Consider the following 22017-nt stretch of genomic DNA (forward strand, 5'->3'; position numbering starts at 1 on the left):
GCAAAAGTAATTTTGAGAAAAATATTAATTCCTTCCTCCTACCCATTTATTTTAGCACATGGGCTGACTTGTGATAAACACTGTATTTCTTACTGTCCTAATGGCTAATCCCTGTAAGTGACAAAAAAAACTAAATAAATTGAAACTAAAGCTACTGTTTAGGAACCAAAAGTCATATAAAACTAACTGTTTCATGTTGTCGAAGTTTTAATAATCTGCTTCAATGTTTTTCTACTCCATATTTATCTTTCCTTATTACATCAAAATAATCAATATATTTTTATTAAATCAGGATGCACTTGATCAGGAAATTCAGTTAATAAGGATGTTTCCCTGGAAACCATATTATGTTCAGCTTTCTATTTCACGGCTATGACATACTTCATTATGAGAGAATTGTACCTAACATTAAATGAAGTTTTCTGGGTTTTGTAACACGTGGAAACTCAGAGCTGTTGCTTCTCAGAAGACCCACGTCAGTGCTACTTCAGCATACTTATTTCTAGCACTGCTAGTTCTCAGACTAGCAATTCCCTGAGAATTTTTAGTAACTTTGTGTCATCATGCTTCTCATTTTTCCCAGTTAAAACCCCACCAAGTCCTTTCTCAGACATACTTCTAAAATACTTTCAACACAATGAAAGTTGAAGTGTGAGATGTGACAATATTTGCTCAGTTAGGGTGAACTAAACCTCAAATTCCACCACGTTGGTATGTGCCTCAGGTACAGTAAGTACCCAAAAGGGGAGATGCGGAAACACCATAGGATTCCTACCATTAAGAAGAAAGACTTGGATATTTCCTCTAGGACAGATGTCAAGGCTATAAAACAGAACAAAGTGAGAAAGTGTTCCTTGCATGCCAAAGTAAGATACTAAGCACATGCAAAAGTTTTTATCTTCTGTTTTCCAAATGATAGGTGCTGCCAAAAGGGGCACAGCATCATTCAAAATTATGCTTTATGTGGTCTTTATCTGCCCATGTCTATTTATTGTGATTTAGAATCTTGTATAGTCCTTGACAACACATAATTATTCTATACCCTGAATATTATTAAATTTCATACCCAAACACGTTAATTTCATGGTAGGTAGAAAGCAACTTCCAGTTCTCTAAAAATTATCCCAGTACCTAGATGCATTCTCCCTGTAAAAAACCCTAGAGTCCTGTGCTCTCAGAAACTTACATACCAATGTTATGTGGAACACAGGATTAGCCTTATCTTAATAGTATTAATAATCATAACAGCAGAACAAAAAGCTTAAAATCCTTTAAATGAACTTTGAGTAAATGAAATGTGGATTTTTATGGCACATGTTTTTAACAAAGCGCATAAGTCTCTTTCTTGATCCAAAATGTATCTGAAGTCATGACAACCTTGAGTTAGAGAAACACATTACCATATGAAACAAAAATCTGAAGAAGGAATGACCTAAAGTTTCCATATTGAATCGTTTTCAAGAGAGATATTTGATTAGCCATCATTGTCCTTTTATGTGTCTTTTTCCATGTACAGATTTGTTATGGCTGGTTATTGTTGATGATCATAGTAATGCAGTTACCAGGAAAGAATAGAGGCTTCTGAAATATAAGGTCATGATTGTTCTTTATACAGATTAAAATGAAAAGCAAATAAAGGGTTTGTATGAATTCCCAGAAAGTATAAAAATACTGTTTTAAAACTTTCTTTAAAAAAAGTTCTCAGTCCACTTTCAAAGTGTTACCATGCTTATGCTGCTCTAGCTGTTAGCAAACACTGTGCAACTTTGGACAAAACTCCAATTATTAGAAGAATTTTTTATCTGTCTAAAGCTGGTAGAAAAAGAAGTCATTATTCCTACATCATTGTATTGGTATATGAATGGAAGTATTTCACTTGCCAAATGTGGTGAAAGGAATAAATTGTTTTAACACTTTGTATTTTATGTCTACAAGACAACTGCAAGAAATGCCTGTAAATACTATCATAATTGCAGATTTCAAATTAATTCATTGTTATTCTAATTAAAACTGTATATACCCATTTTAAGAAATATCAGTTAGGCTATTCATGCTCCACTGCAAACATGAAGGAAATAAAAAAGTCCCCCACAAAGTGCTACTTCTTTTTTACAAAACCAATAATCTCTGAGCTACTTCTGTTGGATTCAAACCCTCTTCTTATAAAGACTAGTTGTTTAATAATGTTTAGACTTTATATCCTTATTTTAAAACTTTTGAACCTATGATATAAGCAAAATAGTAAGTTAATTATGTGAGTTCATTTTTTTGCTTCATCTTAAGAGTTTGTTGAAATGTTCAGCTTTAAAGAAATTTATGCAGACTTCCTTGAGAGAGCTGAACATAGGTTCTGCAACTGGCAATTGATCAGCAATAGTGATTTACATTTTTCATACGTAAATTGATCTTGGAGACAGTATGTTTTTCAGGACAATTCTGCAATGATTGTAAACAGTTTTATTTCTTTTCTCAAGAACATCCTGATGTCAAACTTATTTTTTTCCACTCAAACTAGAGCTTATAGGTAGAAACAACAGTATACTGAGCTAATATTATTAACAGCATACCAAATGGATCTACTTCTGTATGCATCACTTAATTCAGGATTCTGCCTGAATGAATATATCCATGTCTTCTCTCAGATTAAAATGATGGTAGATATGAACAAGATCTTAGGTTTAGTCTACAGTTACTGAAAAGACCATTATTAAAAACTAAAATAAAATTGATGGTGGATAATTTAAATGATAATCTCACTAAGGAGGTTTAAATCAGGAATAACAGAGTTTCACATAAATTGTGATTTTATATTATTATAAGTCTTGTTAAAATGTAGCTAGAAAAGAATGAGTTCTGCTTTTCATGATCTAGGTAATAAAACACTTTAACTAACTTTTTTTTCTAGAAGTGATGGAAGTTTAATTTTTTTTCATTAAAAATCCAATAAGGTTGAGAAAAGAAACAGCATATCAAAGATGTTGCCTTTTTTCTGCAAGGCATGAAAGGCTTTGCTCAAATCAATTTGATGTAGAGTCCTAATTTTTAGTCTAGATTAACACATTCCAGATGATTCCCAAACCTCACTATAATAAGTTTTTTCCTAAATCATTTTATCTACCTAGTGTCACAAAGTATAGTAGGAAAATCATACTGAAAATTCTGAAAATTAATATAATATGAGCAGAGAAAACTCAGACTTAGCACTTACTGCTAGAAATTATGTTGTTATAAGTAATTCTGAGTTAACCAATTACCAATTAGTCTTCATAAATAGGCATTTTTAAGAGGTCATGTAAATTTTTCACATTTATGCTGATTATCTACCAGGCATTACAAGGAGATTCAATTTAATCATTTGACTCCCTGGCATATACCTATGAACAAAAGTGTACATGCAAACGCTTTTTGTGGGGCTCAAAAAGATGCACTAGTAGGCTTTCAATGACAAGAAACACAACATCAAAAATTATCAAACTCTGCCTGCCTAAGTTTCCCTTGAATGTCAAAACAAAATACGTTCTTTTCCTGTTTTTACTATCTCTTTCAGAGGCAAAGCCACACAGCTGTGAAAACACATACATAATACTCTATATATTACAAAAAAAAAAAAAAAAGAGAACAAATAGTGAATTTTTTCTTCTCCAAGTTAGAAAGCATTTTCCATGAAAAACCAGAACTTTCAAATTAACAGGTTTTCAATTTTTGACTGATATCATTAGAATTAAAAACTTTTTACAAAACGGTGTTTTTTCTGCAGAAAATATATCCCAGTTCTTTGTAATTTTTCTTACTTCTATTTCAGTAGAAAACTTACAGCCCATTTTCTGAACAGCTTCTCCAATCTTAAACATCCTTACTGCATAGTTTTTGTATGAAAGTGCTTACATGCTTGAAGAAGTGAATAAAAACATCTCAGAATCAAGAATTCTCCAATACTATGGGTTAGTTCTAAAATAATTTTCTTCCTTTGTGCAAGATAAAAATGAAAGAAAATAATGAATTTAATTACAGAAAGGTACTGGGAGATGGACTTTAAGTATTACTTGCCTCTTTCCATTTCACTTTAATTTATGCTCTCTCAACATTAAGTGAATTTCCTGCTTAAAACCTGTACTTGAGAAGAACAGATTTAAGTAAGAGAGAATTATGGCTCTCCTGACAATGCAAGGTATTCATTTAAATGCCTGCATTAGACCTTTAAATAGTTTCCACTAATAATATTATTAACTACTCTCAAGTAAAATGAGGAAGATATTTCAGTCTTCAGCAATATTTTCTAATAAAGAAAAATAAATACACAACAAATTTTATTTTTAAACATTCCAAATTAATTATTCATTAAAAAAATACTAAGACAACAAGAATGAGAACAGAAGCATGTTTGCACTGTTTATGTGAGAAACTGAAAGTATTTTTGGGTATTGATTAAGCATACATTATTATTATGTTTAAGAAATTTATTCAGAGAACAACAATATAGTTAAACAAACCTTTAAAATTTAGACTAAAATTTAGAATAATTCTTAGAAAAAGACATTGGAAATCATATATTAATTTCAAAATTGTGCCAGTTTTGTACATAAACAATTCACTTAATTTTGCATAGCAGAAGATAAAACTTCAGGAATCATATAATCGTGAATTTACTACAAATATATTTTACCACATCTTTTAACTCTCACTTTTAAGTTGCTATATTTTGAAAGGGAAATAAAAATGTATTGCAGTCATAAAATTATTTACCACCAATTTCTGCGCTTTGATGGTATGCTAAGGTATTACGAACAGTGTCATTCTTTATCCAGATCCTGATTTGCAAGTAGATTTTAACTAAAGTAGATTAAAACACTTAAACATTCCCTCACTCTCTCCTTTAAGTCTTTTAAAAAATATGAAAGTTGTTATCTTTTCTGGACTCCTAAATATAGAGATCACAAGGTCACAAACTGATCATGTATGGAGCTGAAGTTTCTAAATGCCGTCTTATCCAACTGAAGCTTAGCAATATTAATTGAAGACCTTTTTGTTTTGTTAGAAATTGAATGAATTGAGCTAAATCCAACATAATCATCTGTTTACTCACTTGACTGTTTTGTAATTAAGGGTCTTAAATTGAAATTTTAAAAAAAGCTTATACCTAATTTATCTTTTTGAGGTTTTACTTCTTTTTAGAACAACCATTTTTATATATTGTCTTAGAAATAAAATAATGAAATATATTTGCAATTAATAATTTCTGTAATTTAGCATGTCTCATTTTGTTTTGTTTTCTATCATTGTCTTTCAGCTCATCACACATTCTGGATCTGTTTGGAATTCTTTCTTTCTTATTCATGTTTAATTAATAATTTCAGTATAGCTGTTTTAGCACAGAGATGTTTTCCAGGCATTTTTCTGTAGTAACACAAATATTTAGTATATGAAATTCAATATTTGTCTTGCTCATGGACTAAATTATTCATAACGTGTGAGTTAGTCAAGCCAGCTGCTCAACCAACTCACAGAGACTATACTAAATCCCTCAGATTTCTGTATGCTCAGAGAAAGGTTATTTTCTCCTCAGCAATAAGATGCTGCAGACTTAAGGTTCTTTAAGAAACTCTAGACCAGTTCTTTCTTGAAACATATGGCTAATCATTTCTATTACAAATAGTCTACATTAAGATTTACTGCTTAGACACAACAGACTTTCATTAGTCTGTCTGTAAGCCTGTGATCTGTGTGAATGCAGGTGATAATATATTGCAACGAGATCAATCAGGTAGCAATAATAGTGAATGGTCTTGGACTGGAATTTTGGAAAGAAAACTAATTGCTTTTCTGTCTAATAACCGAACTCTGACATCTACTATCTACTAAGCTGGTATTTTTGGTGATCATGGTCACTGGCAGAGGAAATGTGTTCAGTGTTTAATTGATTTGTAATTCCAACTTTTTCCCCACACATTAAAAATAATTTCACATTCAGAAGAAATTTTAAACTGGCTTTCTGCCCCTCAGTTATAATCCTGAGTCCTCCCTATCCCACCCCCATATCAGGGTACAAAACCCAAACCAAACCAAAAAGAATACAGCATAGCTGAAGTTTGTTTTCCTTAACCTATGATTAGGTTACCAAAATGAATATATTAGATAAACAAACAATCACACACACATTCTCTGAGGCTTTACATTTGATATAAAAATGAAGAAACTGGTTTTTTTCCCCACTCTCTTGAAGAAACTAAGTAATGGGATTCAAATATTCATTGGTAGCATCTGTGGTAAGTAATTAAACTGTGGTGTTGAAACCACTTTCACAACATTAACACTTCCCCAAAGCTTATGATTTAATGAGCCCATTTATTAAAATCTTCAATATTATTTTCTATAAGTGGTCCCTTGTTATCTTTTATCACACTGTTCAAACTTTAATTTTAACCTAATTTGTAAATATGCCCACACTTTTTTGGCACACACACTGACTTTTGTTGGACTACTAGTACTGCTGGGTCTATCTTTGAAACTAATTTGACCAATTTACTTATCACCCTGATGTGTTACTGATTCAAATGTTACTCAGTTTAGGAAAACAGTAATTGTTTTACTCCCCTCTCCCCCCCAGCTTCTGCCTCTAGTGATGTCTTTTCACAATGATTTCATCAATCTATGTATTTTACATAGTAGCCAAAACAAGGACTGCAAAATCTAAGATGCAAGCTTTCTTCACACTTAATTATACTGATGCAGAGACCTACATTTAACCTCATCATGCGAGGCTCTCTCTCAGTAAATGAAGAAAAAAATCTTTATTTCAGGTATTTACTTTAAGAAGGGATTTATCCTATCTCATATGTTAGATATTTACCTTCTAGGTATCTGAAGTTAGATGAGATTAATCTCTCTTAGAGTACCTTGTATTTTTTCTTCTCTAATCCTTGAGGAAAAAAGTAGTATCATAATTCTGAGACCTATGCATATTTTGCAATAGTGTTAAAATACTACATAAGAAAAAAGAAAAGTTCTAGAGGTCAAATTGCATTCATAAAGAAGACGAACAAAAAAATCACATTAAAAAAGAGAAAATAAAAAAAAGATCCCAACACTAGAAGCAACAAAACGGTTGGGCTATGACAAAGTATTCTTATTGTCTGGTCTCCTTTGGTTCAAAAGCAGATGTTTTTATTTGAAGCTCTTCTGAATCAATTTTTTTTTTCTTCTGAAAGTGATAAATCGAATAGAAGATTAGGTAAAAGCATGACAGATGCCAACAAATGGAACACAAATGTTATTTAGTCAATAACAGGTAATAGCCTACATTTGAAAATTACTGGGGGTTTTATTTTTAACTGTAGTTACCTATAACTGTAGTCAACTGTAGTCTACCAAAATTTATGTCATTTTGATAAAACTCCTATAAGAGAATAAGTACAAAGAAATGGAATACAAAAGAAGCATCTTTACCCTTTTTCAAATAAGATCTTCAGGTCTTAGAAACAGGCAAAAAGCATGGATAAGAAAACCTCTTATAGAAAGGGAACTATTTAAACACCTTTTCCATACAGTATATTTCAAGGATAAATGTTACAAAAGTCTAATAAGAAGAATTCTTCTAGTACATACATAATCTCTGAAATGTTGATGGCTCAACTAGAACTAGAGGAGAAACTGTTTCTGATTATGTGGTTTTCTATTACGCAGAGTCAATTTAAGGGGGAAGGAAGGATTCAGAAAACAGCACTACACTGAAAAAATAGGGACTTATCAGGGAAGGGAAGTCCAACCCATCTCTTAGACCTCTCATTACCCTTTTTCCAGGAATACCATTCTGGATACCCCATTGTACCAGTCCAAGCATTTGCAATCCCTTTTTCCTTCCTTCTTTAGTTAAAAGTGACAGATTTCAAATGACGTCAAGTGCAATAAAGGTTTCTGCTTTTAAAACCACCTGTTGCTAACAATTGCTGCAAGTAGTGATTGAACTTTGCCTCGCTACTTTCAATGAGTTACGTTTGCATGACCTCGGGAGGCATGATCTATGGAACACCAATAACTAAAAGCAAAACTTGCCATATAGAAGGATAGTTTAATCTTTGCTAGGGGCAACTTTCACCCTGTTACTATCCTGATAAGTAGTTACTCTAAAACTATCTTAGATACCTCTACACTAAATTACAGAAATCATTACTGATCTGCGTGATGGGGCAGAGTATACCATCAGCAAGTTTGTGATGACACGAAAATGGGAGGAGTGGCTGACAGTGGCTGGGATGGTTGTGCTGCCATCCAGAGGAACCTCAACAGGCTAGAGAAAGGGGCTGACAGGAACCTCATGAAGTTCAACAAGGACAAATACCAAGTCCTGCACCTAGGGAGGAGCAACCTCAAACACAAGTATATGCTAGGGGCCACCCAGCTGGAAAGGAGCTTGGCGGAAAAGACCTGGGGTCCTGGTGGACACCAAGTTGAACAAGAGCCAGACATGCGCCCTTGCCACATAGGAGGCTAATGGTGTCCTGGGCTGCTGAACTGCCAGCAGGTGGAGGGAGGTGATCCTTTCCCTCTACTCAGCACTGGTGGGGCCACACCTGGAGTGCTGTGTCCAGTTCTGGGCTCCCCAGTATAAGACAGATAAGGGAAATAAGGGAGACTAGAGAGTCCAGAGAAGGGCTGCTTAAATGGTTAAGGGATTGGAGTATCTCGCTCCTATGAGGAAATGTTGAGAGAGCTGAGACGGTTCAGCGCAGAGGAGAGGTGGATGTAATCAGTCTGGCACTTCTCAGTGGTGCCCAGTGACAGGACCAGAGGCAATGGGCCCAAACTGAAACAAGGAGGTTCCATCTGAACATCAGAAAACACTTTTTTACTGTGAGGGTCACTGAATGCTAGCACAGGTTGCCCGGGCATGTTGTGGAGTCTCCCTCCTTGGAGATATTCAAAAGTTGTTTGGACATGGTCCTGGGCATCCGTGTTTAAGCACAGGGCTTGGACCAGATGACCTCCAGAGGTCCATTCCTACCTCAACCATTCTGTGATTCTGTGATTCTAAGCAGAAAATAAGTACAACTTGCATTAAATAGGTATGGAAGTGTTATACGTTATAACAAGGTAAACTTAGACATCTGGGTTTGACTCAGACAATCAAGGTTTCAAGGTAATTAGATGCGCAATTTAAGCTGTGCCTTCCAGCAACTGTACATCCTGCTGTTCTCCAGGTATCTACAACATAGCTCCTGAGCAGACAGGCTGAATCTACTCCACTGACAGATTTTAATGTCTTCCTGGTTTGCGGGTATTTGTGGCCCACATTGAAAGGTCTTGCTACCTCATTTAGATCCCAACAGAACTGTGAAGTCTGCAGAAAGCAGACTCATTAATCAAAATAGAGCCTATTGCTACATGATAAACTCCACAAAATCATTTAAAAATGCTGTATTTTTGCTGTTATTGCCACTTATGAGCAAAATATATTACTGGAGATTGAAACAACAGTGTTCATTACATACAGTGCAGTTTGAACCTGATGGTAATTGTCATGTTGTATACTCATAGATGAAAACACAGACAGGACAGGTCTAAGGGAAACAGGTATCTGAAAAGGTATTCAAAACAAGATTACTAAAAGTGGTCAGCAACTTGCAGCTCTGTTTAAGAACATAAACTGCATTGGTAGACTTTCAAAAGTGCTTAGCACCTATCCATTTTCATTAAAATTGCTATGAACAGCTGGGTGTTAAGCATGTTGGCAAGTCTAAGCATATCAAGTAGATGCCTAAATGACAGTGGAGCTTTGCTGAAAATTATGCTAATTTTCATTGCTGGGATCCATGCAAGCTATTATGATGGAGTTTATCTGTACGATTAAAAAAGGAGTGTAAACTAGAGTTTGAACTGGAAAATGACATGGGGTACACCACTGTTATTTGATCCACTCCCATTGCATTTACTTTTACTAGTTTCACTGAACATACAGGATTTTCAGATGCAAGTTATAATATCCTAATCAATTAAAATTTATTGAAAAAACTTAAAAGTATGTTGACAGAGAGGATGAATGAATAGCCACACACACATTGAGCAATTTCTGCAACAATTTGATATAATCAACAATCTGACAGCCACTAAGGCAGAAAAAGATAGAAAGGTGCCAAATAATGACTATAAATTGTACGACCTTGTAAAAATATAAACAGGCAAAACATGTCTTCTCAAAACTGAAGACATTGTTTTATGCAAATAAAACTGTAATACACATTTAAGTATGCACTGAAAATGGTACTGTTTTGAAGGTCATGGAAAGATATGCTCTTATTTATATGACCAGAGCTTATAATTGATTTGGACAGTTAATATAATCCAATATATCAGTAAATATGTGTTTTCACATGGACACACTGTGTACATTCTAATGGGGACATTTATGAGAACAAATGTTTCACATAGAATGAACTGCATAGAATGAGCAGCAGAAGTAGAATATTTTCATCAAAACATTGTTCTGAACCTTTGGCAATGCAGAATTAGTATAAAGAGAGGCAAGGTTCGTATTTTCTAGTCATCATTGTCATTTCCCCATAATTTTATGACCATGTGCAAAAGTGATTTACCTTGTGAAGACGCACTCTTCCACTAAATAAATTTACCCCAACATATTTAGCAGCAAATTATATGCTCAGTGTATCATGAGACACTGAATAAAAAGTCAGGTAAGTTGCCTGTGTGTAGGATAAAGAAATAGTATTATAGCATTACGTTGCCACAACTTTTTATTTTAGCAGAATGTCATGACAGCTTCAAAGCATTTACTGATATTTACTGGTATTTACTAAACTTTACTGATAGAAAACCATATTTGGAAATGAATGTCACACATAACTATGTTGAATGGTTATCATTTTCACTGTTTACAAATTTTCACATTGTCACCTACATAAGAAATGCCAGCCATATTGACAGGACTTTTAGACAACTTTAGAATTAGCTAAAAGACAAGAAAGATCCCTTTGGATTGTATTTGCACACTGCATTGAACTATCACATCTTTCTTCAGATAAAGTATCAGCTGACAAGATACCTCCAGAGCCAGAGAAGTTGTTACAAAAAAAGAAAAAAGTTAACTTTACTCCATGATCGATATAAGAAAAGTAGAGAAATGAGAGCATATTCTGCGTGTAGTGACAATAAGCAACTAACTGCCATTTCACAGGCAAGTGAAATTTCAGACCCAAATTTCTCCTACATTGATAAGCTAATAAAGGAATATGGAGATCATCCTAGAAGCTTGCCTGAAACCTTCTTTTTTATGGACTGAGAATTTATTAACACCTAATATGGTTTTTTATTTTTATTTACTTGAAGTTACATAAACATTACATTAAAAATGTTGTAAAACTTCCTCACATTCCCAAATTTATATTATTCTGATACAAGCTGACATTCAAATCAAGTTATTGCTTAATTCACTTGCATAAAACCAAACATTTAGCACCACTTGAGATGCCACATGGTGTCTAAGAATCCACACAGGGCCAGTAAATATGGCACTGGATTTATGAGGGAACACTTCCAGAAAATCTGCTGTGAGCTAGGCAGCATGATAATCCATGGCACCTCCCAAACTAGCAGACAGGTTTGTTCCTATGTACTGGGAATGCACTAGATCTTCAATGCCTTCAGTGGGAGGTCAGGACTCTCGCTGATGTGGAGAAGCCTACACACATAGGTGAATAAGAAACTGAATCACACCTTCAGTCCTTTGAGGTGCAAGTAAAGTCCTGGCATCCAATTCATTTAGAAATGATTGAAAGAATTCATCAAATGTTGTAGAGGATGACTGAATATACACACATACTTAGCATTTATCCCAGACCAGTTGGTGAGAACCACTCTAAAAAACCTCATACCCTAGTCAGGTGTGAATTCATATTAGCTGCACTTCTTTAGTGATGCTAGAGATGGTTAGAGAACCGGAAAAGGTTATCGCTTCATATTATCAGTCACACTGCTCTGAAGGAGAAAGTTAGAGATTGACTGACGTACAGTGATACCCTCCATTTTTGTTAAGCAAAGGATCCTTCAGTTCTTTCATCTGTCCCAATAAATATTGAAAACATCAGAACTTGATGAACCTCAGTCTGACAGCTGCCTGGTTAATTGTTTTTCTAGCAGTACAGAGAAATACCTCTTTGTCAAATGCCAGCTGAGCTGTGGAAGGAATTTACAAGTTTACCTCAAAACGTCAATTATCCAAGCTAGGATTTAAAGGTTTTCTACTTGATTATTATATGCAAATTCATATACACTTTTAAAATCATGTATGGCCAGATGTAATGTCTGCATTCTGAGGGGATTTAGAGGCTTAGCATTTCCTACAGGTTCCCTACAACATCTCTGTATAAATAAGAACAGAACTCAAGTGGATCTGTTCACTTTCTCTCCAGTAACTTACAGGGTATTTAAGTACTTCACTTTATAATGACTGGATTGTTTCTGCCCCTGGGCAAGAAACCTAATTTAGATGCTTATATTAGTTTCACTGGATCTGAGACACAGTGTATTTAATAATCAAAGACTATGCATTATCCTACTGATGTGATTTGCAAGCCTCTGAAAGCGATATTAAAAGTGTTGCAGAGAGAAAGGCAATAATATCTATGCTTTACCCTATGCTATTTTTTAGCTTTCATAGTTAACCAAAGGTCTACTATTACAAGCAGTTGAAAAAGACATCCATTATAAACACAGCACACTGGTGGAGCACAAGTTATCTTTAACATAACCATTTCTGCAAGTAAATATTTGTGTTCTTTTTATCACGCACATCTTTGCTGAGAAAAATTAAAACATAACTATAACATCCTCATTCTTTACTAGTCATGCTATTCTAGGCACTCAGTATCATGTGTTAACTCCTAACTCTTGCTTGTAAATTCTTTCAGCAGCCCAACTGTCATTAGCAACTTCTCACACTCTTAAGAAACACCATAAAAATAATGTTTTGCCCAATAGAAGCTGCACACATTCTTGGCTCATGCTGTAGCCTCAACATGAACAGATACATTACACTGTGTACAATCAGCAAAAACAAGCTTTTCATCTTAGTAAATGCAATTACATCACTAGTAAACAACATAGGGCAAGGCAGAGACTCAAAACATGCTGATGAATTGCATTGAATGTTTCCAGGTACAGCTTGAGTCAGAGAATGGGAAATACAAGCATAGAAGAAACAATTCTGTTTTGGGAAAGGAAGAGAGAAAGATAATAATAATTGAGTGATCTAGATATAAACTCTCTGTACAGTTTGCCTTCATGGCCAGAAGTTAATGTTTTAGCTTCAAACACAGACAAGGTTAGACTGTTACCTATACAGAATTAGTGAGGTTTCAGATGAACCGTTTTGCTCCCTGAGCTGTGGGGACAGTAGTCACTACATCACAAGTCATGGGGAAGGTAATCATTAGATGATGGGTCAGGACAGTCATCAGGGAACCCAGTGAGAACACCTTTAGCTATTCTAGCCAGACCTTAATGGGTATATCTTTCCACAACAATAGATTTTCACCCCTAATGAAAAGGTTCACAAGAACATTCTACTATAAAAGAATGAAATAAATGTGTAGGTGTATGTATATGTGCATGTGCATATGTATGTATATCTATGCACCAATATATGCTGGGGACACCCAGCCAGAAAGCAACTTGGCAGAACAGGTGTCATCAGTGTGCCCTTGCTGCAAAGAAGGCTAAAGTTGTTGTGGGCTGCATTAGACAAAGTATTGCCAGGAGGTCAAGGGAGGTGATCCTTCCCCTCTACTCAGCACTGGTGAGGCCGCTCCTGGAGTGCTGTGTCCAGTTCTAGGTTCTTCAGTACAAGAGAGACATGGACATACTTCAGAGAATTCCATGAAGGGTCACGAAGATGATGAAGGGACTGGAGCATCTCTCCTATGAGGCAAGGCAGAGAGAGCTGGGACAGTTCAGCCTGGAGAAGAGAAGGCTTAGGGTAATCTTACTAATGTGCATAAATACCTGAAGGTAACATGGAAAGAGGATGGAGCCAGGTTTTTTTCAGTGGTGCCCAGTGAGAGGACTAGATGCAATGGGCACAAACTGAAATGCAGGAGGTTCTGTCTGAACATCGGAAAACACTTTTGTACTGTGAGGGTGACTGGGCCCTGGCACAGTCCTTGGAGGTATTCAAAAGCCATCATTCAAAGACCATCCTGGGCAACTGGCTCTAGGTGTTCCTGCCTGAGCAGAGGTGTTGGACCAGATGACCTCCAGAGGTCCCTTCCAAACTTCAGCCATTCTGTGATTCTGTGATTATTCATATGTTTATCATATCATGTCAAAAAAGACATAGACACAAACTGTCTTTAGTGATTTTGCTTTGCTTTACATGTACCAATTTTGTTTGATTTTTAAAAGATTAAAATAGTTTTATTCAAATTTCATTTTAAAATGCTACTGAAAATTGAGGGCAACTGTGGTACCTTTTAGCCACAAAAAGTAGTTTCTTAGAATTTTTGAACAACTGACAAAATAAAATGTCTGCTTAATGATATTTTTTGTTTGTTTCTTAACTTGTTTGTTAATTCATTCTCAGTGAAGAATGCTATTAAAAATCACAGGAAAAAATATTTATGATAAGTTGTAAATGAACAATTCAAGTAAATAATCTAAAATACTTCAGCATTAACAAGGTTTAAGGCTCCCACCAAATTTTTACTCTTCCTGAATCCTTCAAGAGTGAAAATGAACATAAATTAAGATACATTTTCTGTACAGATGAACACAAAATATTTGAAACACCTATTGAAAGGAAGCAACTAAATCTTACCTGTTATAACGTGAAATAATTTCTTATATTGGTCAAGCCACCAATCTTTCTAGTTTGACTTGAATTAAGGAATATGAACAGTTTTAGTTTAGCAGATGGTTTCAGGCAAATCACAGGAGCAAAATTAAACTAAAGTTCTATGGCAACATTACAGGTTATATTATTTCATTTTCAGCTTCATAATAATTTCCTTTTAATATGTTAATACCGGTTAGCTTATCCTAAATTTTTCTATTGAATTTTGAATTACATTGTTTGATATCCTATTACTCAGGTCTGACTACATTGCTAATACAATTACTGCACCTTGAAAGTTAAATGAGGTATCATAAAAACTCAGGCTATAAATTTAAGCCTTAATTTTAAGAGGATCTCAGTACAACCTTTCCAATCTGTTAATAACTTTTGCAGTCTATGACTTCATCTTTTTTATTGAATTTAGAAGTAAGGAACCCAAATTTTTTTTTTGTCAAAGGTCCAATGATTAGCTTTTAATTTTGCCCTGGGTTCTCTCCAGAGTGCTCTTCACTTAATTTTCAGTACAATGAAAATGGTAGAGTTTTTTATTTGATTTATATTTAAGTATAAATTGTAGAAGGAAAACTTTCACCTTTTGGTAATAAAAAGTAAATTTTCACCTCCAGCTCTCAATAATTTTCTGTCTTGTTGTTTCGTAATTTTAATTTGGAAATAATTTTTAAATACGTTTTTAGCATTATAGCAAACATTTGTATGATGCAGTACTCAATTATAGGCAAGTACCAGTGCATAAGGACTACTTTTCAGATTAAATTGAACGAAAAATACAGAGAATAGCCAGAAGTATATCACTCTAAAATAATTCTTTTTGAAACTCCTTACAAACAGTTTTGAAACTGTTATTATTTTTGTTCATATACCCTACTTACTGGTCACCTACCTCCTTTCCTTCAGAAAGAAACATGTTCACTTTCAAAGTTAGACTTGAATCTGAAGAAAGAAGTTTTATGAGAAACTTCCTAAAGGATACACAATGGAGTTAAGTCTGAGGTTAACACAACTATTTTAGTTTATAGGTGGGTGTCAATGATGTGAGATACCAACGATACATGTTGGCATTTGTTATGCTTTTCTATGATAAGCAGTAGAAATCTAGGATTTAATTCAGTTGCTAAACATGGGATAAAGTGATACTTCAGATAACTTAAGGTACCCAGAATATTCTCATGAGGATGACGTATAACAAAGTGGACACAATTCAGTTGCATAAATGAGGAACATTAGTGCTGTTGGCAGTGTCTCAGGGTATCCTTACATGTTAGGGCCACAGAAACACCAGAGGAAACCCAGAAGCAGGTACTGTGGAGTGTAGATGAAGCTACTCAACTATACGGGGAATTGCCTTTAATGCTATGGATAAAGAGCTACAACACTCAGCTTGGTAATGTGGGGATCACCGGTTTGCATGCAATTAGCAGTGCAGAGGTAAGCAAAGTATGTGATGCCTAGATGAAGTAAAATCCCTGTTGATTGGAGGAATGCACCTAAATTTATGAGCCATACATTTAGAATTCATAGAGGGATTAGAAGCTTCTAAACATAAAAGTAGTTTGAAATCTTGCCTCTAAATTATTTTAGCTGATACTTTATATACCATAGAATCATAGAATCATAGAACAGCTCATGCTGGAAGAGACTTTGAAAGATCTTCTGGTCAAAACTTTCATGGGAAAGATGAGAATGAGACCATTACATACCTTACACACATACATACATCACCTGGTATTTTACATAAGGCTGTTGAAAAGATTAGTGATCTTTTTAATCTTGGGTCTATTTTTCATTATTTTCAGCAATTCACAGAACAAACAAAATAGTTGTATTCCTTCATCTGACTTACGTCAATAGCTTCATTTATCCCTGTAGTGGTAGACCTTGCAGATATTAATTATAAAGAAAATTGTTACTAAGAACTAGGGCAGGGGCCAGTAACCAACAAAGCCTGCATGATCTCTTTCTACACAATAAGAGCTAGAGGTGAGGCTGGTGTGTGAGCAGTTTAAGTTACCTTTTGTAAGTGCTTGGCAGATTTAAAAAAAATACTTTAAAGACTGCAGTAATGCACAGTATTGTGTGCTAGTTTCTCAATTGGCATAGATGTTGAAAAATAAACAGCTTTCATTTCTGACAAAGAAACCTTTAACTTTTTCATATTTGACTGTTTCTTTTGTAGCACATTTTATATTGGAAAGTAAAGAAACAAAAACCACCCAACCCTCTGAGATCTCAGTATGACACAAAGTGCCTGTAAATCTCAGCATCATAAGTTATGATAGTTTTTGTTTTCATCATCTCCTTCCTAGCATTCTTTTCTTGATGCCTTTTGGAATGGGTATATTTTTTGTACATCATAGACATTACAATACCAGTATTTGGTCATGTAGTGAGCTGCCATTCTTAGCCTACCTTCATCTTACTTCCCATATTCTTCAAAATATTAGCCGAAACAGAATAACTACTTAAGCATGTCAGAGAATCATATGCTGTGCTAATACTGGTAAAGGACACATGGTGAGAAATGACTGAGTAGACCAACTGGGTTAGCGCTACAAACTCCTACAGCATATTTGTCAGGCAGAGAGCTAACTGGAGAGGTTAAAACCAGAACGAGGGATTGAGTTAACAACTGAGCAGTAAGGGTGACCAAGATCTGGTGTTTGAGGTCTCTCCCTGTTTTTATTTTTATTTTTATTTTGTAGTGTCATATACCCAATATGAAGGAACCTCAGGATGTCATTTGAGGATTCTAGTATTAATATTTACTTGATTTCTAAGCAGATTTGAATTTGGATGTCTGTCTTGATTTTGGACAACAGAGTCATTCTGGAAGGTTAATATCCAGAATAGCAACTGGGATTCACAACCAAAAGTATTTGCCATTGTCATATTATTTTTGTCTTTTTTTCTTTTAAGGGTTGAAGGAAATAAATTTTGCAGACTCTGATGGAGAAGAAATAGCTCAACAATATCTTTTGCTGTATCAGTGACTCCTTTGTTTATTCATTGTACCCTCAGCTCAGGATTTGATCTCTAAGGAACAGTAAGTATGCTCAAATGAACATGAAGAGATTTAGATATGCGAGAACATTGTCTCTGGCTTCTTATGTAGAAATAACTCCTGTAGACATTCATACGATCTGATATTATTGCTAGTACAATTATGGGATTATCTAAAAGTCTCCATCAAAAAACAAGAACTGAAGTGGCAGCTGATTCTGACCTTACTCATCAATGCGCAATTCTCAGTGTTGTGGTCATCCCCATAAACAGTCCTTTTTCATGCCCAACGTGGGGTGCCAAAAAGGGCTGTGATGGGTTGACCTGGGCCAGCAGCCAAAAACCCACCCTGCCTCTCACTCATTTCCTTCTCCTGTGGGATGGGGAGAAAATAAAAGGAAGGTGAGAAGACTCATGGATCAAAATAAAGATAGTTTAATAGGAAGAACAAAAGCTGGGCGCACAAGCAAAACAAAAAGAGGAATTACAGAATCACAGAATCACTAAGGTTGGAAAAGACCTGTAAGATCATCAAGTCCAACCATCAACCCAACACCACCAGGCCCACTAAACCATGTCCTGCAATGCCACGTCCACATGTTCCTTGAACACCTCCAGTGATGGTGACTCCACCACCTCCCTGGGCAGCCTGTTTCGGTGCTTCACCACTCTCTCAGGAAAGAAATTTTTCCTAATATCCAGTCTGAACCTCCCCTGGCGCAACTTGAGGCCATTTCCTCTAGTCCTGTCACTAGTCACTTGGGAGAAGAGGCCAACATCCACCTCTCTGCAACCCCCTTTCAGGTAATTGTAGAGAGTGATAAGGTCTCCCCGCAGCCTCCTCTTCTCCAGGCTGAACAACCCCAGTTCCCTCAGCTGCTCCTCATAAGACTTGTGCTCCAGACCCCTCACCAGCTTCGTTGCCCTTCTCTGGACACGCTCCAGTACCTCAATGTCCTTCTTGTAGTGAGAGGCCCAAAACTGAACACAGTATTTGAGGTGCGGCCTCACCAGCACCGAGTAGTGAATTAATTCACTATTTCACATTGGCAAGCAGATGTCCAGCCACATCCTGGTAAACAGGGCCTCAGTACATGTAACAGTTGCTTGGGAAGACAAACGCCATAAACACTATCTTCCTCCCCCTTCCTCCTCCCTTCCCTGAGCTTTTTATTGCTGACTGTGGTCTCATACGGTATGGAATATCCCTTTGGTCAGTTGGGGTCAGCTGTCTTGGTTGTGTCTCCTCCCAACCCCTTGTCCACTGCTGACCTACTGGCTTTTGGAGTGGTAGTGGTCTAGGGAAGAGAGAAAACCTTGATGCTGTGTAAGCACTGCTCAGCAATAGCCAAAACATTGGTGTGTTACCAACACTGGTTTAGCCACAAGTGCAAAGCACAGCACCATACAGGCTGCCATGAAGAAAGTTAACTCCACCCCAGCCAGACCCAGTACACTAGCTGAAAGGAGAATGATTAGCTGGAAGTACTAAACAGAAGAAAATTACTATTTACTTCTCTGGGAAAAAAAGGGAACTGAAGCCTGAATCACAGAATCATAGAAAGGAAGGGAGCTCCAAAGGACCTCCAGTGGTCAACTAGTTTAACCTCTCACTCAAATCAGGGCTAATGCCAACACTAGGTTTGGTGATCACCTGGCATAGCTAATTCAGGAAAACCTTCAGTGAAGAAGATTGCTTAGCCTCTGAAAAACTTCCTGAAGTGTTTCACTGCTTTCCAAGTAATTCTCCCCCAGCCAATGTCCAACCTGAAATGTCCATGCTACACCTTGCCCCTTCTTACACTTTGTGGTGCTCCCAAGAAGAATTTTGTTCCATGATCTTCCCTTCAAGAACTCTTAAGCTGCTATTAGGTCATTGCTTAGCCTCCACTTCACCAGACTAAACAAACTCGCTTCCTCAGCCTCTCTTCTCCTACCTGACATACCATCTTGGTAGCCCATGACTGGACCTTCTCCAGTTTCTTCCTATGCCTTTCAAATTGTGGAGTGTAGAATTGGAAACAATATTCCAGGTGCAGCCTTAGCAGCACCAGGTATTATGGGAATAATAAATTCATATGGTCTGATGACAGAATTTTTCCTGATGTAGACCAATATACAGTTTTCCTCATTCATGCTGTTGGCTCATACTCAGCCTAGTATCTTTCATAATCCCCAGAGGTTTTTTGTCTGAGAATATTTACTATCCTGCCTGTCCTTAGCATGTTATGATATCTGCAGTTACTCCTCTTCAGTTTCACAGTTCTGCATTTCTTGGGTATCTGTTGGCTCAATCCTCTTTTTTATTGAAGTCACTCTGGATGAAGGGCTGCCATTCATTTTTTCTAATTCTGAACAGTTTTGCTTTTAAACACCCAGCGTATTCAGCAGTTGCAGATTATAAACTGATGCAAGTTTTCACAATAACAGTGATATTATTATTATCATCATTATCATTATCATTATCATTATCATTATCATTATCATTATCATTATTATCATTATTATCATTATTATCATTATTATTGAAATAAAATAACAATTAAAAGAATACCTGTGGTGGAAGCAGTGGTAATCTGATATAAGCAAGTAGCATACTTAGGTCATTGCATCGTCTCTGCATATCATACTTCACCCACATCATTAAGGCATGGAAAATGGTCTCTTCATCAGGAACGTTCACATCATCACTAGCAAGAAGTTTATGGAGTTCTTCAGCCGGTAGAAGTAAAAATTCTTGATTTCTTATAACTTCCATTATATTCTCCTGAGAAGAAGAAAGTATTTCAGATTCAGTAATACTGGAAGAAAATAAAAGCAGCTGTTAAAGCTAATAAACCCATAGGATTAGTCACTATCTGCCACACACTCTTACAGCTCAGGAGGAAAAACAAACCAAAGATGATTAGAATTAAACAGCTATAGTTGTAATTCATATATTAATATATTCAGAAAACAATGTAAAGATTATATGGTAATATTGTAATTAAAAATTCTCAGAATTAGGAAAGTCTAGGGCAGGTCTGCATATTGTTTGAAATTTTTATAAACTCAGTTGTAATTGAGTGCTTTCAATGTATTTTAAATCTTTACACACACATACTACATTTTCCTGTATTTTTTCACTATCATCTGATCTATTTTTTAAATAACTTGTCAGTCATATACAGTTATATTACCAATATCCAGATGATGCCTATCTATACACATGACAAGGCTGAGAGGAAGATCAACATCATGAACTTAGCATTATTCCTTGAACTTGTTTAGAACAGATTGTGAACACCCAGCTAACACGCAAAATGTATACAGCTATTAAAATCTCACAGTATTGAAATTTATAATACATATAGGAATAACTATAAAAAACTAAACAAAAACTATATAAACTATATAAAAACATATAGATATGAACTAAACAAACTAAAAAAACCCCAATTCATTTAGTTGACTGAATCCTAAGAACTGAATTAAGCGCTCTCTGAACTACCTACGCTCCATTAACAGGACACAACAGAAGCACAGTTCTGCAGGGTATCTTTCTCCAAATATTTATTTTAGGGTGCTTGATCTCTGTAGAGAAATTGCAAATGTGTTCTCATATTCTTGATTCATAGACAATTGTAAGAAGAAAGTGAAGTAGGTATAGACTGGAGGCACAAGACCATCCTGGAAATAAAATCATTTTTAACATAAAACAAAAACATAAAAAGTGTTGGAGGGAGAAGTAACTTACAATATCTGATAGATAAAATACAATCATTACTTTCATAATGATATTTTGGATAGACTTTATGAGAGTAGGATGAGAAGCAGGGAAGGAATGACAAAACATCAGTCAAGGACTTGGGTGCAAGAACATCAAAATTGAGTCAAATGGTTAATTCCACTGCTACACCCACTCAATTAAATTCTTAGCATAACAAAATTCAAATTAATGATGTCTATAATTGCTTGTTTGGGTCTGGGCCAGGGGAAAGACTAACTGGTCATCAAGAACTGAAATAGAAGTAACACAGTATTACTGAGACAATATAACTAAGACAGAAAAAAAAATAGTGCAAGACTTAAAACATCAGAATTATACTCTGGCCCTCGTTAGTCACATGTTGTCTTCCCCCCACCCTGTGCAATAGAAGGAAACTATTATTTTAATTTTT

The 22017-nt window shown here is 35.6% G+C and overlaps 1 protein-coding gene across 2 annotated transcripts in view; it reads right to left on the reverse strand.

The window, feature by feature from the left end:
- KLHL1 (kelch like family member 1) overlaps positions 1 to 22017 on the reverse strand; it is a 238422-nt gene that overhangs the window by 75572 nt on the left and 140833 nt on the right. For both annotated transcript variants that reach the window (XM_059819433.1, XM_059819426.1), the window contains one exon: positions 20412 to 20624. In XM_059819433.1, the coding sequence (XP_059675416.1) occupies positions 20412 to 20624 (213 nt within the window). The remainder of the gene's footprint in view (positions 1 to 20411; positions 20625 to 22017) is intronic.

This window comes from Gavia stellata, chromosome 1 (genome assembly GCF_030936135.1).
Source record: "Gavia stellata isolate bGavSte3 chromosome 1, bGavSte3.hap2, whole genome shotgun sequence".
NCBI classification, from domain to species: Eukaryota; Metazoa; Chordata; class Aves; order Gaviiformes; family Gaviidae; genus Gavia; species Gavia stellata.